This window comes from Triplophysa rosa, linkage group LG23 (assembly GCF_024868665.1).
Source record: "Triplophysa rosa linkage group LG23, Trosa_1v2, whole genome shotgun sequence".
Classification (NCBI taxonomy): Eukaryota; Metazoa; Chordata; class Actinopteri; order Cypriniformes; family Nemacheilidae; genus Triplophysa; species Triplophysa rosa.
The window spans coordinates 13,343,202-13,361,994 of NC_079912.1; the positions used below are offsets into that span (position 1 = coordinate 13,343,202).

General features: G+C 38.1%; 1 protein-coding gene across 1 annotated transcript in view; it reads left to right on the forward strand.

The window, feature by feature from the left end:
- Nucleotides 1-18,793, forward strand: part of LOC130546845 (solute carrier organic anion transporter family member 5A1) — a 39,253-nt gene that overhangs the window by 4,316 nt on the left and 16,144 nt on the right. The window contains exons 3-4 of the mRNA XM_057322339.1: nt 15,086-15,218; nt 15,476-15,684. Of these exons, the coding sequence (XP_057178322.1) occupies nt 15,086-15,218; nt 15,476-15,684 (342 nt within the window). The remainder of the gene's footprint in view (nt 1-15,085; nt 15,219-15,475; nt 15,685-18,793) is intronic.

Sequence of the window (18,793 nt, forward strand, 5' to 3'; positions counted from 1 at the left end):
TACATTTATCTTAAATGGCAACATAAAAAATGTATAAATAATAAAATTACAAAACAAAATTGCTAAAAAGTAAACTTAAAGGGGTCATATGACACGGCTAAAACAAATATTATCGTTGGTTTTAGATGTAATGCAATGTGTATACACCATTTAAGGTTCAAAAACGATGTATTTTCCACATACCGTGCATGTTTGTATCTCCTCTTTGCCCCGCCTCTCTGAAACGCGCAGATTTTTTTTACAAAGCTCATCGCTCTGAAAACCGAGGTGAACCGAGCTATGATTGGCCAGTTAACCAGTGCGTAGTGATTGGTCGAATACTGCAAGCGTGTGACGGAAATGTGAAGCCTCTTACCATATTTGGAACATCAGGTTCCAAAGCAATTGTACTGACAGGTACGCCCACCTTACTTGAGTATATATTTGGCCGGTCTTAGTCAAATCATACCACGAACTGACGTAGATTTGTGGTGGGGTGGTTACACGAGGCGTTTCAGGCAGGTCTGGTTTTTGCGTGACTTCCGCGTTTCATGTTCAGAACCCTTGCCAATTTCCGGTTGGGAAACTTAAAGCAGAGAGAAATGGAAAAATGAGAACATAGTTAAATTTAGCAGATGCTGTACATTGCGGCACACAGCAGTGGTATATAGAAGTGCTGTTCTACAGTATTAGAAATGATACTTTCATAAATTAACATTTAGTTATAACATTCAAATACGGTAGAACAGCATTTATTTTAGTCTCCCCAGCCGGAAACTGCCGAGGGTTCTGAACGTGAAACGCGGAAGTCACGCATGCATAGAGCCCATTAACAACTCTTTTAAGTAGTTGCAGTGCTACTTTTAGTTATCCAGCATTGTTGCTTAAGTTATCATGATGCACACACACACGGCTTAATTCATTGCCTTCTCCTGCTCCCAAGTTTAATATTTTTCCCACCACGTTCCACCCATTATGTACGGTCACGTTCCTAGAACTTCCAGTGCATTTGTGTTGCCCTACAGAACATTCACACCTGTGTCATGGCATTGATGATGTCGTCTGACTTTGTAACGCCCACCTCTAACTAGGCCACTGGCTTTGGTTACACATTAGGGTTACTCAGCAGATAGTGACTTTAGTAAGTATGCAGTGAGCGTTTACCATCCTCCGTCACTGCTCTACTGTACTCTTCAGAATGTAAACACGGCTTGTCCTTGTGTCGCACTTTCAGCAGACGCCGACTGTCATAAGAGATTTATGCGCTGTGTCACCTGACATGAACACTGTTTATTATTAGATGTCTGTCTTATGTTTCCGTACACTAAATGATTTTCTTGGAGCAGAACGTTCTGAGGGGTATGTTTGCGTGAAGTTTACAGGTTGTTTCATGAAAGTCTCATGAAATTGATATTTCTTGCTCTCGGCTGGTTTGAAACAGTTGTCTTAAATCAACATAATCTAGTTTCAATATCGGGCGATTTGAATAATTTCTACATTTTTCTTCATATTATGTGACTTGAATGACATGAAGTGATTTTGCATTGTTTTATATGACTTAAGCCTTACAAATGGGGCCTTTACACCTATGTGCGTGCGAGCAGCCAGATTGGCTCTGACAGATGTCACATCGTGTTTAAAATGGGATCAGAAGACTTGTTATGGCATTAATCGTAATAAGTGTCTGTCCGCAGGGGTTGCGAACAATGTATGTCACTTTGAACACCTCAAATGATCTTATTCCGCAAATGAACCCCAATTACAGATCCCCGGATTGTCACTAAATACTAGCGGGTTGAACCAAATTATTATGGAACCTTTCAGTCTTTGAAAAAGTGGTTGTTCAAACTACAAAAGCATAGGGTTAAATATAATTCATTCAGAGCTATTGTATAGATTTAACATTTTCCTACTACTGTCTTTGTTCTGTTGAACACAAAATAAGATATTTTGAAGAATGTAAGAAAGCAAAGAGTTCTGGGGCACTATTGACTACCATTGTAATTTTTCCTACTATGGTAGTCAATGGTGGCCAAGAACTGTTTGGTTCTGAATAAATGATGACAGAATCTTTATTTTTGGGTGAACAGTCCCTTTAAATAGATTACTTGTCTGTTTTTGGTCATATTTAAAGCTTTACAGTCTTTGGTCACTATTCAGTATTATTGTATGGCAATGAGCAGCATCAAGGTCAGCATGAAGACATGAAGAAGTTTCTAACATTTCTAGCTGAAATTTCACTCTTTGTGTGGGTTTTGGACACTCTATTAAACCTGGGTCTGAAAGACACCTACTGTCTGTCTCTGTTAATCTCTGTTCTCAAAAGACATCTTGTTTCTTCTTGTTGACACAGCGGGATTTGTGAAAACCATATTGAACGTGAAAGCACCACCTCAGCAGCGGTTATTCTGTGTGATAAAATAAAATAAAATAAATCCATCCATCTTTTCGATAAAGCCTGTTGTTTTGCTATAAATACATGCAAGGTGATGAAATCCACCCTCCCCGTGCGTACGCCAGGGTTTTAGATGTGACTTTGTCTTATCTCATGACCTTCCCTCAGGATATAGCTCTTGCTAAACTGAAAAAAGGGGATTCAATCCCAGCCCAGGGGCTATGGGAAAATACCTTTTCAGATTTACTTTGGGAGTTTTGCATAACATATGCATGTACAAGAATTCAGTATTTTGTCTTTGTGTTTGGTATTTGGAAAAGTCAGCGTTAAAAATGATGATAAAAGGTCACTTCTGATATGCAGTTTGTCCAGTCATGTTTTCAGAGATTTGCCGCTCTGAACAGATTGTGCCAGTTGTCTATGAAACAACAGCTTTGAGGTTTTGCTCCTTAAGGGATGCATTGCTGTTTGACATTCCTGACATTCATCTTATATTTTAATATGTTTGAGGTCTCCATTCGTATGCTAATCTCATTTAAAGATGTCTGAATGTGGATGTGGCAGCTGCTGAGGAGGTCTGGATGTGCTCCAGTGGTGTGTTTAGAGTATTGATTTATAACAGGTTATAATAGTTATGTGTGATCGCGAAGAAATCAGCAGAAACATTGAATGCTTTATGGTCAGAGTTTCTCTGGTAAATATCCATTGACCCATTCTCTGCTCCTGACTATGCCGTCCGGTCATCGAGGTCGATGGGGAAGAGCTGCAGGTGTCTGCGTGTCCATGCACACTCACAAAAGATTGGGTGCCCATCTCGCTGCCCCCTTCCCCCATTGGGCCCTCATTGTCTGTGGCCACTCGTGGATAAATACAGTGTGCTCGACCCAGATGGCTCTTTCAAAAAGAATGTGCAATGGGATCATCTGTCACTGGTCCAGAGTACTGGGTCATGACGAAGGCATTTCTAAAGCTCATGCAATCGGTGCAAAGCCAGTTTGTAATCCAGTGTGAGGAGGAAAACGCAGACATGCACTCTGATGCCTGATGCACGTCTCCTCTGTCTAGCTCATTCAAGGAAATGTTTGTCATTTTATTAGTGTTACAAGAGGTGAAAAAATATGACACATGATGATTTTCTAATAGTTTTTCCAGAGTTGAGACTGTTTGAGATGAAGATTTCCTCACACCTTTAATTTCAATGTAGTTTTAATTTAATGTTTAACGCTCTCGTTTAACTTTCACTTTCTCCTCATCTGTTCTTTTCTTTCCTTGTCCATAAAACTACACCCTATTTACACATCTCTTGGTGTTTCGTTTGGATAAATAAGTAATTTAATTTTAGTAATTAATTGGTTTAGGGCTTATTTGTGTTTTGTAATTATTCGTTTATGAAAGGTGATTAGAAGTTGAATTGCGCCCAAGTGTATCCGTTAAAACAACCTGATTAAAATGATCCTGTGAATAATTATCATGTATTTTGTTATATCTGTGAGTAAAAAAAAACATTTAAGCAATATATAATATTGTAAAGGGCAAATATACATATAAAACACAATCGTAAATAAACTGCTGAAAATAAGCACAATATTAATGCTTCGTCATTATGAATTAAAACTATGCACAATATAAAAACACGGTCAATTTAAAAACAAAGCAAGGTCAATGTTAATGTTACATTAGATTTACAATAATTAACAACATGTTTAATTGTACATGAAAGTCGGCTGTGCGTGGTATTCTGTCCCGTGGGTTCATGGGATATAGAGCATTTCAAGTATCCGTGGGCGTAACCACTAAGCCATCTGGGAATTTCTCACCTACTCTTTTATGAATACTGACGATTCGAAAAAAAAAAAAAAATAAAAAAAAAATAATATCTACTACATAGTAGGTAAGTAGGCGTATTCGGACGCCACATTAGTATACGCACGTCTAAATCTCACGAGAAATAGTCCACCACACGGGTATTTCTCGTCTACTGTTTTGTGAATACTGACGATTCGGACATACTATATAGTAGGCAAAAAGCAGTAGGCGAACGAATAGTAAGGAAGTATGCCATTTCGGATTCAGCCTTAGTGATGCATTGCAACACTCTCACTCTCACTCACTCTCACTCTCACTCAACTTTATTTATATAGCACTTTTTACAATTTTAATTGTTACAAAGCAGCTGTATATGAAACATTTTGACTATAAGCAAAACATTTAAAGTTATACAAGTAAAAACAAAAAAGGTGAAAACACAGAAGACAGACACGCACACACAGGTTCAAACACACCCACATACAAAACACAGACTCACAACTCCACACATACAAAATACACACGTACTAATAAACACTGTAAATTAAACTGTAAAGTTGAAATATATAGTAATAAGTACATTATTTAGTAAACTATTTGACATAACTACATAATAAACTGTATTTATTACACAAATAGTATTTTACATAATATAGTAGGGAGAAAGACTGAGATCTCAGAGTGGATAGGATTAGGAGACAGTGAACATCTGACCTCATGGTGAGCAAGCTGACGCGCTGGCTGGCGAGGACAGACGTACAAAGGGATTAGCAACTTTTTCTTTGGGTGGTTCCTCGTAATAGCATTCCTGTACTAAAGCCTTTTAATGAGCGCAGCGCCTTTGATCGCCGGGTCACATGGAGGTGGTACTCAGTGTGTGTGTGTGGAGCAGATCTGGCACCAGCGGATGTGACTTTGTCAATGCAATTTCTATCTTTACCACAAGTGAAACTGGAATCTCTGCCCACAGAATTACATTCCGCTAAAGCTCCAATGAGTTCCTCAGAAATCGTTCGCAACTTTCTGCACGTCCTTGCTGATATGCTCGCTAATTTTGTAGAGCTTTCAGCAACCGATAAGAATGCAAGCTATATCCATTTCACTGAATCACAATAGATAAAGAAGAAAGACAAACCTAAATGTCTTGATAGGGACACAATGTTTTTTTGTCAGTGGTGGAGAAAAATCATTTCCCAGTGTGAGATTGAAACTGGAGCAGTGTGACAGTCATGGATGAGGATTCATTAGGAGGTCTGTTTTCTCAGACGTCACCCACAGACACCACAAAGCTTCGCCCCATTTATAGTTCCACAGTATTCTGTATTTAAGGAGTATTTTACAAAATAGCTCAGTTATTTACAGTACCAATTAGATTAGTTGGTCAAACAGAACTATTGTATGACTATTATTCTGTGAATTGAAGACTCATGCAAACACAAGAAATGATCTTTTGAAAAGCTGTCCACTGGAAAAATTGAACTATGACAGTTAACTTCTTAAATGTGCTGACAATTATTTAAGAAACTAGCGTCACTGTAAGTTCCAAGAAATGTTTACAAAGCTTCAGAGATGCTATTCACTGGCAACCTTCGGGCAATTCCAGCGTTATAGATGTGACATTTTGCATTATGGATATGACAGAGAAACGCTCAGAGAATGTATTTGTTACCAATATACTGAACCATTTGTTTAGATTTTACTAAACCCTTGTTGATGGAGTCTAAACATCAGAAAAATGTCCGTCTATGAACAAATTTTCTATTTTGAAAAAAGGGAAATAAACATGCGTTATGGATGTGACAAAAAAGGACACAACGGTTTTGGGGAGACAACAAACTTTGTAGGAATTCTGTGAATTAAAATGCACAAACCTGAAGCAATTATATACCCAACAAATGGAGAAGGGATGTCTCTTCACAGTACATGAAATAGTTACTTTATTTTTATTTTAATATCCATGTGCCCATGTATAAGGAATATGTACCGTGATGAATGTGACAATCCTGCAAGCACTTACCTGACAAGGACAAATCATGCACTTAAAATAAAACAAATGCTTTACAAACTTGAAGAGAGACCTCACATGGGTATTTGAACCACCAAACATTAATATCTGTGCTGTTAGTAGAGTAACAACCTTTGGTGAGGTGAGGTGAGGTTGTCATTTTCATGGAATTGCCCATTCACCATATAAACATACGATATGTCGTTTTACTTCATAAGTCGCTTTCTGTTCATTTGCATGTGATGCAGGTAACTTGTCCATTTGAACGTTTTTCTCTTGCTTGGTCTGTCCTGCCGTACAGGAGATAAGTCCCATGTGCACTCTTTAGAAGCCAATAAAACCAAAGCAGTAAATAGCATAAAGATGGCAATTAGTCTGTGGAACATGAGGGCAGGTCCACGAGGAGAACGTCAGCAGTTTTAGCGCCACCTCAGGATGTACGAGGGAGAGCAGAGGTCCCTTAAAGCTTATCTGGTGAGATCCCCAGCTGGAGAAAACCACAGTCGCCAGCACCTCTGCTCCCACAAACCTCCTTTCATTATTGTTAATATCTATTTGAGAATAAACTGAGAGCATTTAGCAAGTGCAGCTATGAGCATGTAGCAGTTTAATTGTGTGATTTAAACAAAATTATTTTAATTAAATGTACATTTGTTTTACATAATATTCAAATGCAATTAAAATGTGGCCTTATCGAATCTCAAATGTGGCCACTAATCGACTGTCTAGAAAAAATGTTTTTTACTAACAAATATTTGTTTAAGAGTTTCTGAGACAGCAGTTGCCGTCGTATTCCCAAAGTCCAAAGCATTTTTAATGAAGGGCGATTCCTGCCTAGGTTTTTACTTTAGGGTGGAACTTGGAACATCAGCATTGGTGATGGAGATTTGTAGTGAATGTTGCTGTCAGCATCGGTCGGAGTTCCACACGCTTGCATCAGGATCAGCAGAAACTGTGAAGGCAGTCAGCAGTGCGGCTCAGAAGCCCAAAGGAGACCCACTGGTTCAGCAAATAAAGTGCTCATTCGCTTTATAGAAGTGAAATGTTATGGCTGTTCAGGGCGTTCTCCTAAACAAACCACTTGTTGATTGAGATGTTTTTAAAGGAATGAAAGAGTCTTTTGCAATTTACTACTGTATGCATTTATATTTACATGTATGCATTTGACAGAAAAGCGACTTACATTGCATTATACTATTCCTTTGTTTCTAAGTATGTGCAACCCATGACCTTGGCGTTGCTGGCGCCATGCTCTAACCACTGAGCTAGGAAAGCAAATTGCATGGATTTGAAAATGTTTTTATACTAGCAGAAGTTTATAGTTGAAGCTTAGAAACTTAGAAAGTGCATAAGAATGGCTGTTGTCAATATTTAACATTGCGAGACATTCTCTCTAACATTGTTTTATGCAGACAAAACGGTTTGTGGTGCTGAATAAATTACAGTTGCGGAATTTTTTTTATAAAGAGACCATTGCATATTTTCGTTTAATCAGCATTTCTAGATGTATTGTGGCAATTCCAGTCCAGTGTCTTTTGAATTTCAACAAAATCAAACCTCAGGAGTGACATAAAGTCATCCAACAGCAATGTGAAAGACGTTTTTTACTTTTCTAAATACATATTATATTATAAAAATATTACTGTTGCATTGCTTAAAAGTGAATATAAACTTGTTTTCATTGCAGTATTTGAGGTCTGAAAAAATACAAAGCATCTTCTTGACCTGTTTCTCCAAATTTTATTTTCTAAAAAAAAAAACAAATAGAAACAAAAATGTGATTTGAAATTTGGGAGAAATATTGTTAGAAGTTCAACAGAAATGTTCATTTTACCATTTTGTACATACCTCTAAATAGTAAATTCAGAAAAACTGAAAATAATTCTGAAATGGTCTCTTAATTATTTCCTGCGGCTGTAGCTAATGAAGCAGCTAATGATGACATTTTATGCTATTAAAACAATATTTCATAAGCGGTCCCATTGGAGATACAGCTGAAACTGTTTTGCAAGCATCTCACTCATTTGCATGTAGGAATTGGTCATGTTGTCTTCGTTTTTTCTTCCACAAGTTTCATTGTGGATGAGCTCGAAATCAACAATACACATTGATTTCAAAGAGAGAGCAGTTTAAGCACTATATCCATCATATGTGGCTGGAGGGGCTGTCGGCCGTACTGTGAACAGCTGCACACATTTACCAGCTTGCTTTGAAAAGGTTAGGGTAAAGGGCATATATATCTTCACAGATCCTCAGGCACAGCCTGAAGGTGACAACTTTTGGAATTAGATCTGGTGTTATGAAGACTGTCCTGAATGTGTCTAGTGTAGTAATGCATGACCTAGTTCAATGTGGTTTGGCTGTAGCAGAGCAGTTTTATGATACTGTTCAATTATGATAAGCGCAAAAACTTAAGTCAAATGGGGCTAGTTTTCTCTTGGGAGTGTCTGTTTCACAGACATACTTTGTGATTTTACTTTTGTTTGTTACTTTACTATGAATTTAGACCTATCTGTGTACTTTCTGGCTAAAATAGCTGTTGGTGGTTCAAGTATTGCTGACATCTTATGTAACATAAAGAGAATTAAATCGATGAAGAGAGCTTGACGGACAGGAGCTGACAGTAGTTGTCTTTGAGGAACTTCTGTTGCTGCTATTATCTCTGTGGTGTTATTGCTTTAGATGTGACTAACAACATAAGAACATAGTATAATGTCAAAGAGCCACTGAATCAGTCACAAGATGTTGATTTAAGGTGACAGTGACCTCATCTGACTGCCTTTCCAAAGCATGTCTGCTCTCTAAAGGGTTTTCTTTGTTTCGTTGTATGATCTACTGGACAAATTGAATTTGTCAGTTCAGTCAGTTAAAGGGATAGTTCACCTAAACATGAAAATTCTGTCAACATTTATTCACCCTCAGGATGTTCCAAACCTTCGTTGGTCTGCTAAACACTAGGAAAGATATTTGGAAAGATGTCAGTAACCAAACAGATCTCATCTCCCATTTACTGCCATATAGGGAAAATAAATACTATGGGAGTCGATGGGGGATGAGAACTGTTGGTTACTGACATTCTTGCAAACATGAGTAAATGATGACAGAATTTTCATTTTTGGGTGAACAGTCCCTTTAGATGATGTTTCCAATTGTTTTGAGATTCATCTAAGTTTGTAAGTTGTGATGGAAGGCTACTTAGTTTGCTGAATGAAGCACAGTTTGAGTCTCTCTCTCTCTCTCTCTCTCTCTCTCTCTGGATCTGAGGCCCCTCCGCACCTCATTAGCCTCAAAGTTATACCTGCCCCGGGGAAACAAACGACCTCTGAAAACGCTTTGGTTCCCCTTGCATTCACACATTTGTGTTTGAGGTTTCCCCCATTGATGTGAATTATAGCTTTGCTGTGCTTAGCATTTTCAGAAGGTTTTCACCATAATTAGTGTCTCCTCGGGGCCAATCACATTTTAACACAAGTAACAGCCACTATGAATCTGTTTTCCCGTTTGTCTACACGTGGTTGTTTTGGGGGGTGAGGGATTACACAAACATAACTGTATGATGGTTAGCTCGTTTACCAGTTTAAACCGTTACCTGGTTAGCTGTTAACCACTTAAACCAGCGAAACACCATATCGGGAAAGACCAGCAGAGCATGCTACTCATGCTCTTTCGACATCTTTAATGTACTAAAAACAGAGCTGTCATTCAGACTTAGGCATTTTTAAATGTGTGTTGTCCGGATAGCAGCAAAGTCATGCCTGGACTGGACTGGACTGATCCGGCAGCATAGGCCGGTAAGGGGACAGCTGTGTCAGGCCATTCTGATTGGGGCTCTGTGGGTGAGATATATAAGGTACGAACTTGTAAGAAGACACTGCTGCATCAGCAAGTTGCCATGACAGTGTCAATCACCATTTCATTGTCTTTTACCCATGTCTGCCGGCAAAGTTACAGGGTCAGACAACCTCAGAGACCCAATGTTGTACACTTACATTATAAGTTATAAGTGGGGTTATTTTTTACACTTAATGCCACATTTCATTGCTTTCATCACTGCCTTAACAAGAGAGAGTTGGAAGGCTTTTTTGAATCCTCTCCACTCAGGGACATTTTGTCCCTTGGTTATGTTTTTTGGCTTTAGCTCACTGCAAGTTGCATGATGAATTGCAGCATATTGTGCCGGTGTGGTGCTTAAGGCACAATTCTCCTGGGGTATGAGGCGCCATTAGAGCCCTTTGAGAGATTACACAACTCACGGCCATATTTAATCAGCTTCGTGCTCACAACAAGTCTTGATGTCTTGCAGTGAACCCCTACAGGGTGCAGTCGGTGACATTCGGGGACGTAACTATGTGGCATTTGCTTCACGCTCGGGTATGTTTCTGCTACGGGCCATTAATTATTTCTAGTTATGTGAATTCACCTTGCGCTACCTTTATTGCGAATTGGTGCTGGATTTCATTTTTTGTGCGCAATAAATCAGTTTATTCAACTTGCCTCATTATTTTGGGGGACTGGGTTCATTTAGCATGAAAGGTGCTCGTGTCACAGTTTACTGTCTTGTGTAAAGATGACAGGATCTCGGGAGCATTTCACTGTCTGTCGTGAGCTGTGTGGTATGGGGGAGGAGAAAGGGTGACCCTGGGACAAGATCATTTCTGCATCCCTCACACGTGGGAAAAGGGAATACACGCATTCACACCTCCACAGTGACGTCCTTGAGTGACATTGAGGCGTGATGCAGTATCCTGTGGTTGCGGTATGCATGCATGACTGCAGAATGTCCTTCGAATAGCATGGCTGATGCTTTTTTCAGTTTTTTGAACACTGATTGGATCCTTTGATTATTTTTCGCAAAGACCACATTGCTAACGCTGCATTTGTGTAGACTGACTACCTCATTCTGCAACACATCTGCCATGCAAGTTACAATTCAAAGGATGATTTGAATTCTCTGAGCGTGCTGTTGTGACGTTGGTTGTTGACGTTGAAAACAACAGTACGGTATTTCATAGCCAGCATGTTTTTAACCTTAGCAAGTAACTTCTCTGTCCATTCTCAGAAATGAAAGGATTTTGAAGTGCTGTGGAGAGGTGGAATCTAGACTGGATTTCTGCCAGGCAACAGGGATCTTTGAAGGCTGTCCAACTATATGACCCTCCTTCACCTTCCATTCATGCATAACACTATTAACAAGATAAACTGAGCCACTGTTACACAGTTGAGGAAGATGAAATATGTATACAGTCACCTGTGAGATGTTTGAGTTGAACCCTCTCACTAAGCGGGTTTCCATCACTCTGGTTTTATTCGCATTTTGAAGTTTCGCATCAGAAACGAGTGATGGAAACGGCAAATTTCGAATTAAAAACCCTTAACTCGCAAAAAAGAAAAACCACCTCAAGCGAGCGTAAAAACTTTTTTGCGAGTTAAGGGTTTTTAATTCGAAATTTGCCGTTTCCATCACTCGTTTCTGATGCGAAACTTCAAAATGCGAATAAAACCAGAGTGATGGAAACCCGCTTAGTGAGAGGGTTCAACTCAAACATCTCACAGGTGACTGTATACATATTTCATCTTCCTCAACTGTGTAACGGTGGCTCAGTTTATCAGTATATCTAAAAAGGGTTAATGCGAATAATGGGAGATGGAAACGCATTTGCCGAATAAATTCCTCCAAAAAGTAGCGTAACTGCACTAAGAGACGGCGTAACCTGACTAACCAGAGTACTGATCTTGTTACACAGCATCAGAAATGTTGTGATGGTCATTCTTAAATACCTGAGTAAAGTCGTCAAAGTATTTCTGTAATTGCCTCTTAGAACTGTCACGACTGTGTTTCCCAAACAGCAGGCATCCACAAAAGCAACGCATTTATTGTGTTTCGTAATCGTCTGCTTGCGCAAGTATTATGAAAATTATTATATTCAGTGACTTCTCTTACTTTTCTTACTGATATTTAGTGGCAGTTTATTAGGAAGTAACAGTTGACTAGTTGGATGGAAACGGTGCTTATTCGCAAATGTTTTATGCGATATTCCAATTTTGCGCATTAACTAAATTCGCAGCTTTTAATGGAAACCCGGCTAATGATATTGAGGCTGAAATTGATGGATGTTATATTGACTTTGACTTCATACTAACAAATACACCACTTGCACTAACTCTGTGACTTCCGTATTACATAATCATGTTGGAAAGGTTACACTTGACGTAGATTTCAAAAGATTTAAACATCCCAGATACACACATGAACAGACCATTTTATGTAATATGTGTCATTCAAGAACTATTGAACGTTCTTCCTTTTTCACACTTAAACACGGGGTTGGTACTTTCACCTACGTCACATGTGACCTTTCCAATGTGATTATGTAATTCGGAAGTTGTGGACGTGCATCACGGAGGTATTTTAAGCTGTGTATTTGTGGTTAAAAAGTATATATATATTTTTATTTTATTTGAAAATGACTAATTGTTTCTCTGGACAACACCCTTATTAATCAGCTGGTGTCGTGTAGAGCCTTTGAAGCTGCGATGAAACTGAAATGAAACCCATTGGTCCCCTTTGAAGTCTATTATACTGTATGGAGAAAAATCCTGGAATGTTTTCCTCGTAAACTTTAATTTCTTTTCGACTGAAGAGAATAAAGACATGGACGTCTTAGATGACATGGGGGTGAGTAAATTCTCAGGAAATTTGAATTCTGACATAAACTACTCCTTTAAGGTTTGACCATGTCAATGAATTCAAAACTCGCTCACCTCAAACTTTTGACTCCACATTCCCTGATAAGAGATAAGCTGTTATGCTGCATATTTAACCGCAGCATATTTGCCCCCTATGTCAAGGTTATTTCTGGCATTTGTAGACCCATAAATGTGATGTGAGGTTATTATTGGAATGGTTTAATGCGATCTGCATGTGCTGAGGGTTCATTCAGGGACGTCAGGTCTGGGTCCCGTCTCTGGAGTTTTGTTCCGTTTCCACAGTTTTCAAAGGAAAGAAAATTATGCCTAATTGCTAGTTTCTCAATTAGCTGACAATGAAATCGATAAAGATTAAAGTTCATTAAGGAGCTCTTTAGGTGGCTCTTCTAGTCTTTACCAATATTCATTATCTACTGAACGCTTGTTATTCTTAAAGTGGATCAGCATTGAAGCATTAATGTAATGGCCTGCTGCACATGCGCACATGTCTTTACGTGTCATTTAGTCATTCATAAATGTTTTCATCTGCTTATTTCTCTTGCAAAGAAACACTATAAAGACGGCTCGAATTATTAATGCATGTATTTTTTGGAGGATCTATTGACAGAAATGCAATATAACATACATAACTATGTCTTCAGAGGTGTAAAAAGACCTTACATAATGAAGCGTTATGTTTTTATTACCTTAGATTGAGCTATTTCTGTCCACATACATTGCGGGTCCCCTTACATGGAATTCGCCATGTTGTTTCTACAGTAGCCCTAAATGGACAAACTGCTCTACAGAGAGTTTCGTAAATACGTTATCTTCTCCGGCAAAGAAACGAAAACGAAAATCTTAGTCCTATGTCACCCACCATAGTGCTTAAAAAGGTAGGGGGAGGGTGCAATTCACAACCTCGATGCCGCTACATTTCGTACATTGCACCTTTAATTAATTTGTTTGATGACTAATGTTACAGATGAGCAATTTTCTTGCAGCAGATGAATTCTCCCGGGCTGTTTATTCTTTGTTGTATGAAAGAATGTCTGGTAAAGGTAGCGCACACATTCTGTTTGTGAGATGTGGGCACAGCATTTTGTCATGTGCATTGGGCTCTTCTGTTTTGGGTTGATAAGAAGATTTACCGGTGGCTTTTAAGCTTTAGGAACAATTTATCTCCTCTTACGTAACCCTCGTGGGTATTAAGCACTAACCTGTTATTTAATTAGAATGTAGATACTGGTGATTGAATGTTTAAGAAGTCAAAATTAGATGAGACCCTGGCGAACCAGTGTTTGTAAAAAAAGGATCTCATGTGAATAAGTGAAATTCATTATGGGAAAAATCTGCAGCATTATTTTGTAGCAACGTTGGCTTTGATAACACTACAAAAGAAAAAGCTTCCTTTGTTAATATGTAGGAGTTGGAGGCAGCGTAAAATGTTGTAAAACACCCAGCTCTAAATTTGTCTCAGCATCTCCAGATGTCATTTTAACTCTCTTATAGATTGTGTGAATATGTGTGTATGCTAGATTTGGCTCATCTTTTAGGGGAACACAGCCTATGAAGGTCTCGGCTAAGGATGAGAGTCTGGTCAATGTAGTTCTGTTTACATCAAATAAATGTGACTTATCTGTCCACCCCAACATGTTTGTGCTGGCGTTATGTAACCTGGCAGGCCGTCGGCCAAACCTTCTCCCGCACAAAGACTGAGATTAGAGATTAGGCCTGATCATGCACCTGTCTCAATACTGTGTGAGATTCTGGTTGGATCAGAACCAGCTTGGCTCACATTGACCATGTGGACGTCCGCTGTTGCTTTCTGTGAACTGGCTCAAACAGAGGACAAACAATGTGCGTGTCTTTTCCAACAATGCAAAACACACTCAGAAAGACCGCGATGTAATAAAGAACAAACTCATTATTTTCGTGTGTGTTATTAGCAAACCTTTAAGTTCAGTGATATTAATTCATGCTGTTCCCCCACAAGACAGAAGCGTGACGCATTATGCATGTATAGCCCTTCATATTTTTCATCATTTCAGCCTTGGTGACTCAGTCACTCTGTGAGTCAAGAACTCATTGGGCAGTAAAAGTGGAAAGAACATTAGAAACCTTAATCATGTTCTGTTTGAAATGAACAACAGATATAATGTAGGCGATGCAGAGGGTGTTTTGTAAAGTGTGCTTGTTTGTGTGCTTTGCAGCTATTATGTACGTCATGGGGGCACTGGGACCAGCTGCAGGATACCTGCTAGGAGGTGTCCTGATCGGTTTCTATGTGGATCCCAAAACCATTATCAAAATTGACCAAAGTGACCCACGCTTTATTGGCAATTGGTAAGAATTTTCTCTATGGTTTAATCATAATTTAATCAGAATCCTCAGACTTGTTTGTAGTGACTGTTCTGTATGTCTTATCTGTGGAAGAAACATTCACCAATGATTCATTTACATATATGAATTTTTTATTTAAGTGACCTAGAGTGCATTGAAGGTTGTTTAATGTGAATCGAACCCATGATTTTTGTGCTAATGCAACGCTCTACCAATTGAGTTAGAGGACCATCATTCATCCATATTGTTATTTTTTTTAGGTGGAGTGGGTTCCTGCTCTGTGCTTTTGCCATGCTGTTGGTCATCTTTCCCATGTTCACATTCCCCAAGAAACTGCCCCCTCGCCAGAAGAAAAAGAAAAAGAATGGAGCGGACAACACCTCCAATGACGACGACGTCTTTAAAGAGAAGTCCAACAGCAAGGGCCAAACAGTCACGTCCTCCATGGGCTTTGGAAAAGACATCAAAGGTGCGTCTCTGATGGATGGATACCCAAAGGTCATGTGGTGATTTACACTACGGGACTCATGTGTTTAAATTCTTGAATACTGTTCCTTTTTTCCACCATTTGGCTTTTTAATCAAAGCGATTCAGCACGTTTTAAGAAAACCTTAGATCATCAAGAATAAATGCTGTGTTAGTCCACTAGAAAGCTGCTTACAGGGCTCTCAACATTTGAGAAAGGTGGCACCAGAGTCATGGGGTGAGGTAAGAAAAAAGAATCACTAAAACTTAATTCAAATGTGTTTAATACATTAATAAATCAATTAGAAATTTAATCAATCAATTAGAAATGAATACAAATCATTGATTATGATTAAATTATTTTTATGTAAACTCTCTTTCAACACTTTTCCATATTTAAAGCACATCTTTCTTAAAGCTACTTTCTTACTTTATTTATTGTGAACAACTCGTATAAGAGAACACAATTCCTTTAATATCAGTGAGTGTTTTTGGGCCCGTCCTTTGTTGTTTGATGAACATTATAAACAGAGATCTTTATTATAGAGCTCGCGCACTATACACACGTGCCTTTTGTTTCCCAACAGTTTGTTCATGAAACGAACTACGTTTACAAGGATTCTTGTTAATATGGGAATTTTGACGTAATTTTGTGTTTATATGTCCGTTTAGTATTTTCTGCTCTGACTCCCTGGGCGCGCGCATATCTCAAACAACCCTGATTATTCTTCATGAACGCTGCATTGATACGCGTTTGGCTTTTATCAATAGCGACTTACAAATAAATAGGATTTAATGTGATGTATAAGTTATACATGCTTTGCAGTATTTTTAGAGAGCTTTATACATTAGTATAGTGCTTAAAGTTTAAACACGTTTCTTGCATTAGCTTCACATACTATACATGCAACACATTTCGTTATCTTTGCTGTTTTGTACCTAAACCTATTTGAGTTGCAAGATTGAGTGCTTCACTCGTTTACTCTGTCAGTCCTTCCGCTTCATTACATGCGCCTCTTACACCCACGCATTATGTTTTGGGGGCGGGGGCACTGATAAGTGAATGGTTGAAGGAGGGGAGACAAAAATGAGTGACTGAATGTGCCGCTTGCGCAATATAACATTTCTGTGCATTCCATTTATAATACGCAAAATATATTGATCAGTTTGGCAGTCGCACCGGTGCTCACTGTCAGTTAAAATAGTCGCAAAATGCGACCATTTATTTGCAGTCTAGAGCCCTGGCTTATCAATAAATGCATCCTTTCATTTGGGGGCGATTATTTAATTTATAGCAACATTTTAGGTAAGAAGAGTTATAAAAGAATTAGATATAGGCACTTTAACTCTTCAATACCTCTCTCTCTCTCTCTGTTTGAAAAATATGGTGTTTGATAGGTTAAACTTTTTTTCGTATATTGGATTTTCTAATGTTTATATATGAGTAAACTTTGACTATAAAAACGTGAAATAAATAGTGCTTAACAATAAAGTAGAGCAATAAAAGTCATACAATACATTTAATTTCTTTCTATCTTCATTCTGTTTTTAAATTATAACTAGTGTCAATTATTTTTATTAGCCTGAAGAGGCTTTTGTCCTGATACACATTACAATCACGTACTATAAACCCATTGTAACCTACTTCCATTCCCCCCTGGACTGCATGTGTTTGCATAAGTAGGCTTACAACATAACTGTTCAACATTGCCTACAGTAGAGTAAAGTGTTAGGGTAACAGAGAGTTTATGAAAGTTTAAAGAAAAGAAATGCTCTCACTTTATTAAAGCATTTAATTATTCAGTAAAGCATTTCATCTGGTTGTGCCATATCCCTGCAGTCCCACGGATGCTCCGAGGGGTCAGAGTTCAACATGCAGGAGCAAATTATTGCTTGGTTATTGCCAGTTGCCATGGAAATGATGCTTAATCGCTGACCTGCTAATTAAAAGTTGCCTGCAGCGGCCACGATGAAGCATTCAGCTGAAAGCTCAGTGGTTAAACAGATTATCTGATAAACCAAGAAGAGCTGTGGATACACCGTGTATGGGTTTAGCTGTCTGTAGCCTGTTAGAAACATCTGTTAGTGTGGATTATAAAGATTATGTTTTGAGAGGTGATGGGTACACACGGGTCACATTTGTTGGCCATAATGTTAACCAGTTAATGAAAACAATTCAAGTCCACTGTGTGCATGTTATTTGTTTATTATATAGTTTAGTATTGTCATGGTTCTGCCACAAGACCAAGAAAAACATGACAAGATGAGGCAGAGCCATGACAGAACCTCATGTTTCATGTGGAGGGAGGTCTCTGTTCCCGCCCTCTCCTCTCCTCATTATTGCTCGTTATTGTTTCATGCCCGTCAGCTGTTCCCTCTTGATTTGATCCCTTATTTAATGCCCTTGTGTTTTCTGTCTTGTGTCGGTTCATTTTGCCTTGTCTGCCCGTGGATGTCTTTGCATCCAGTGTCTACAAATCTTACAGAAAGAATCAATTAAATTATAATTATAAATAATCTAATTATAATTATCGATTATAAAAAATAAATAAATGCATTAACAAATAATGAAAAAATAGGAAAAGGTATTATTTTATTAAATTATAAAAATTTAATAAATGCATTAACAAATAATAGAAAAAGGAAAATAAATTTGTTTCCTAAATTATATAAATTAAATAAAGGCATTAACAAATAATGGAAATAGAAAATGAATTAGTTTTAAGTTACACTGCCGAGCAACCAGTGTTGGATGTAACTAGTTACTAAGTAATTAGTTACTGTAAATTAATTACTTTTCCCTTAAAAGAGTAAAGTAAGGGATTACTCTTATTTGTTCTGTAATTAAATTACAGTTACTTCTGATGCAACTGAATTAAATACTGTGTAATGTTTACAATAGTGGAATTGACATTAAAATTCAAAATCTAACTTTAAAATGCATGCATTAATGTATCTTTCTCACATTTGTAATACAAGTCAGTTAATAATTGTACTTTATGTAGTTTTATATGATTTATTTGAATAAATTAAGAGTCGTTTTATGTATGTATATCCTTGACTCACTTAACTAATCAAGGTTGATATAAGATATAGAAAGTAATTAGTAATAA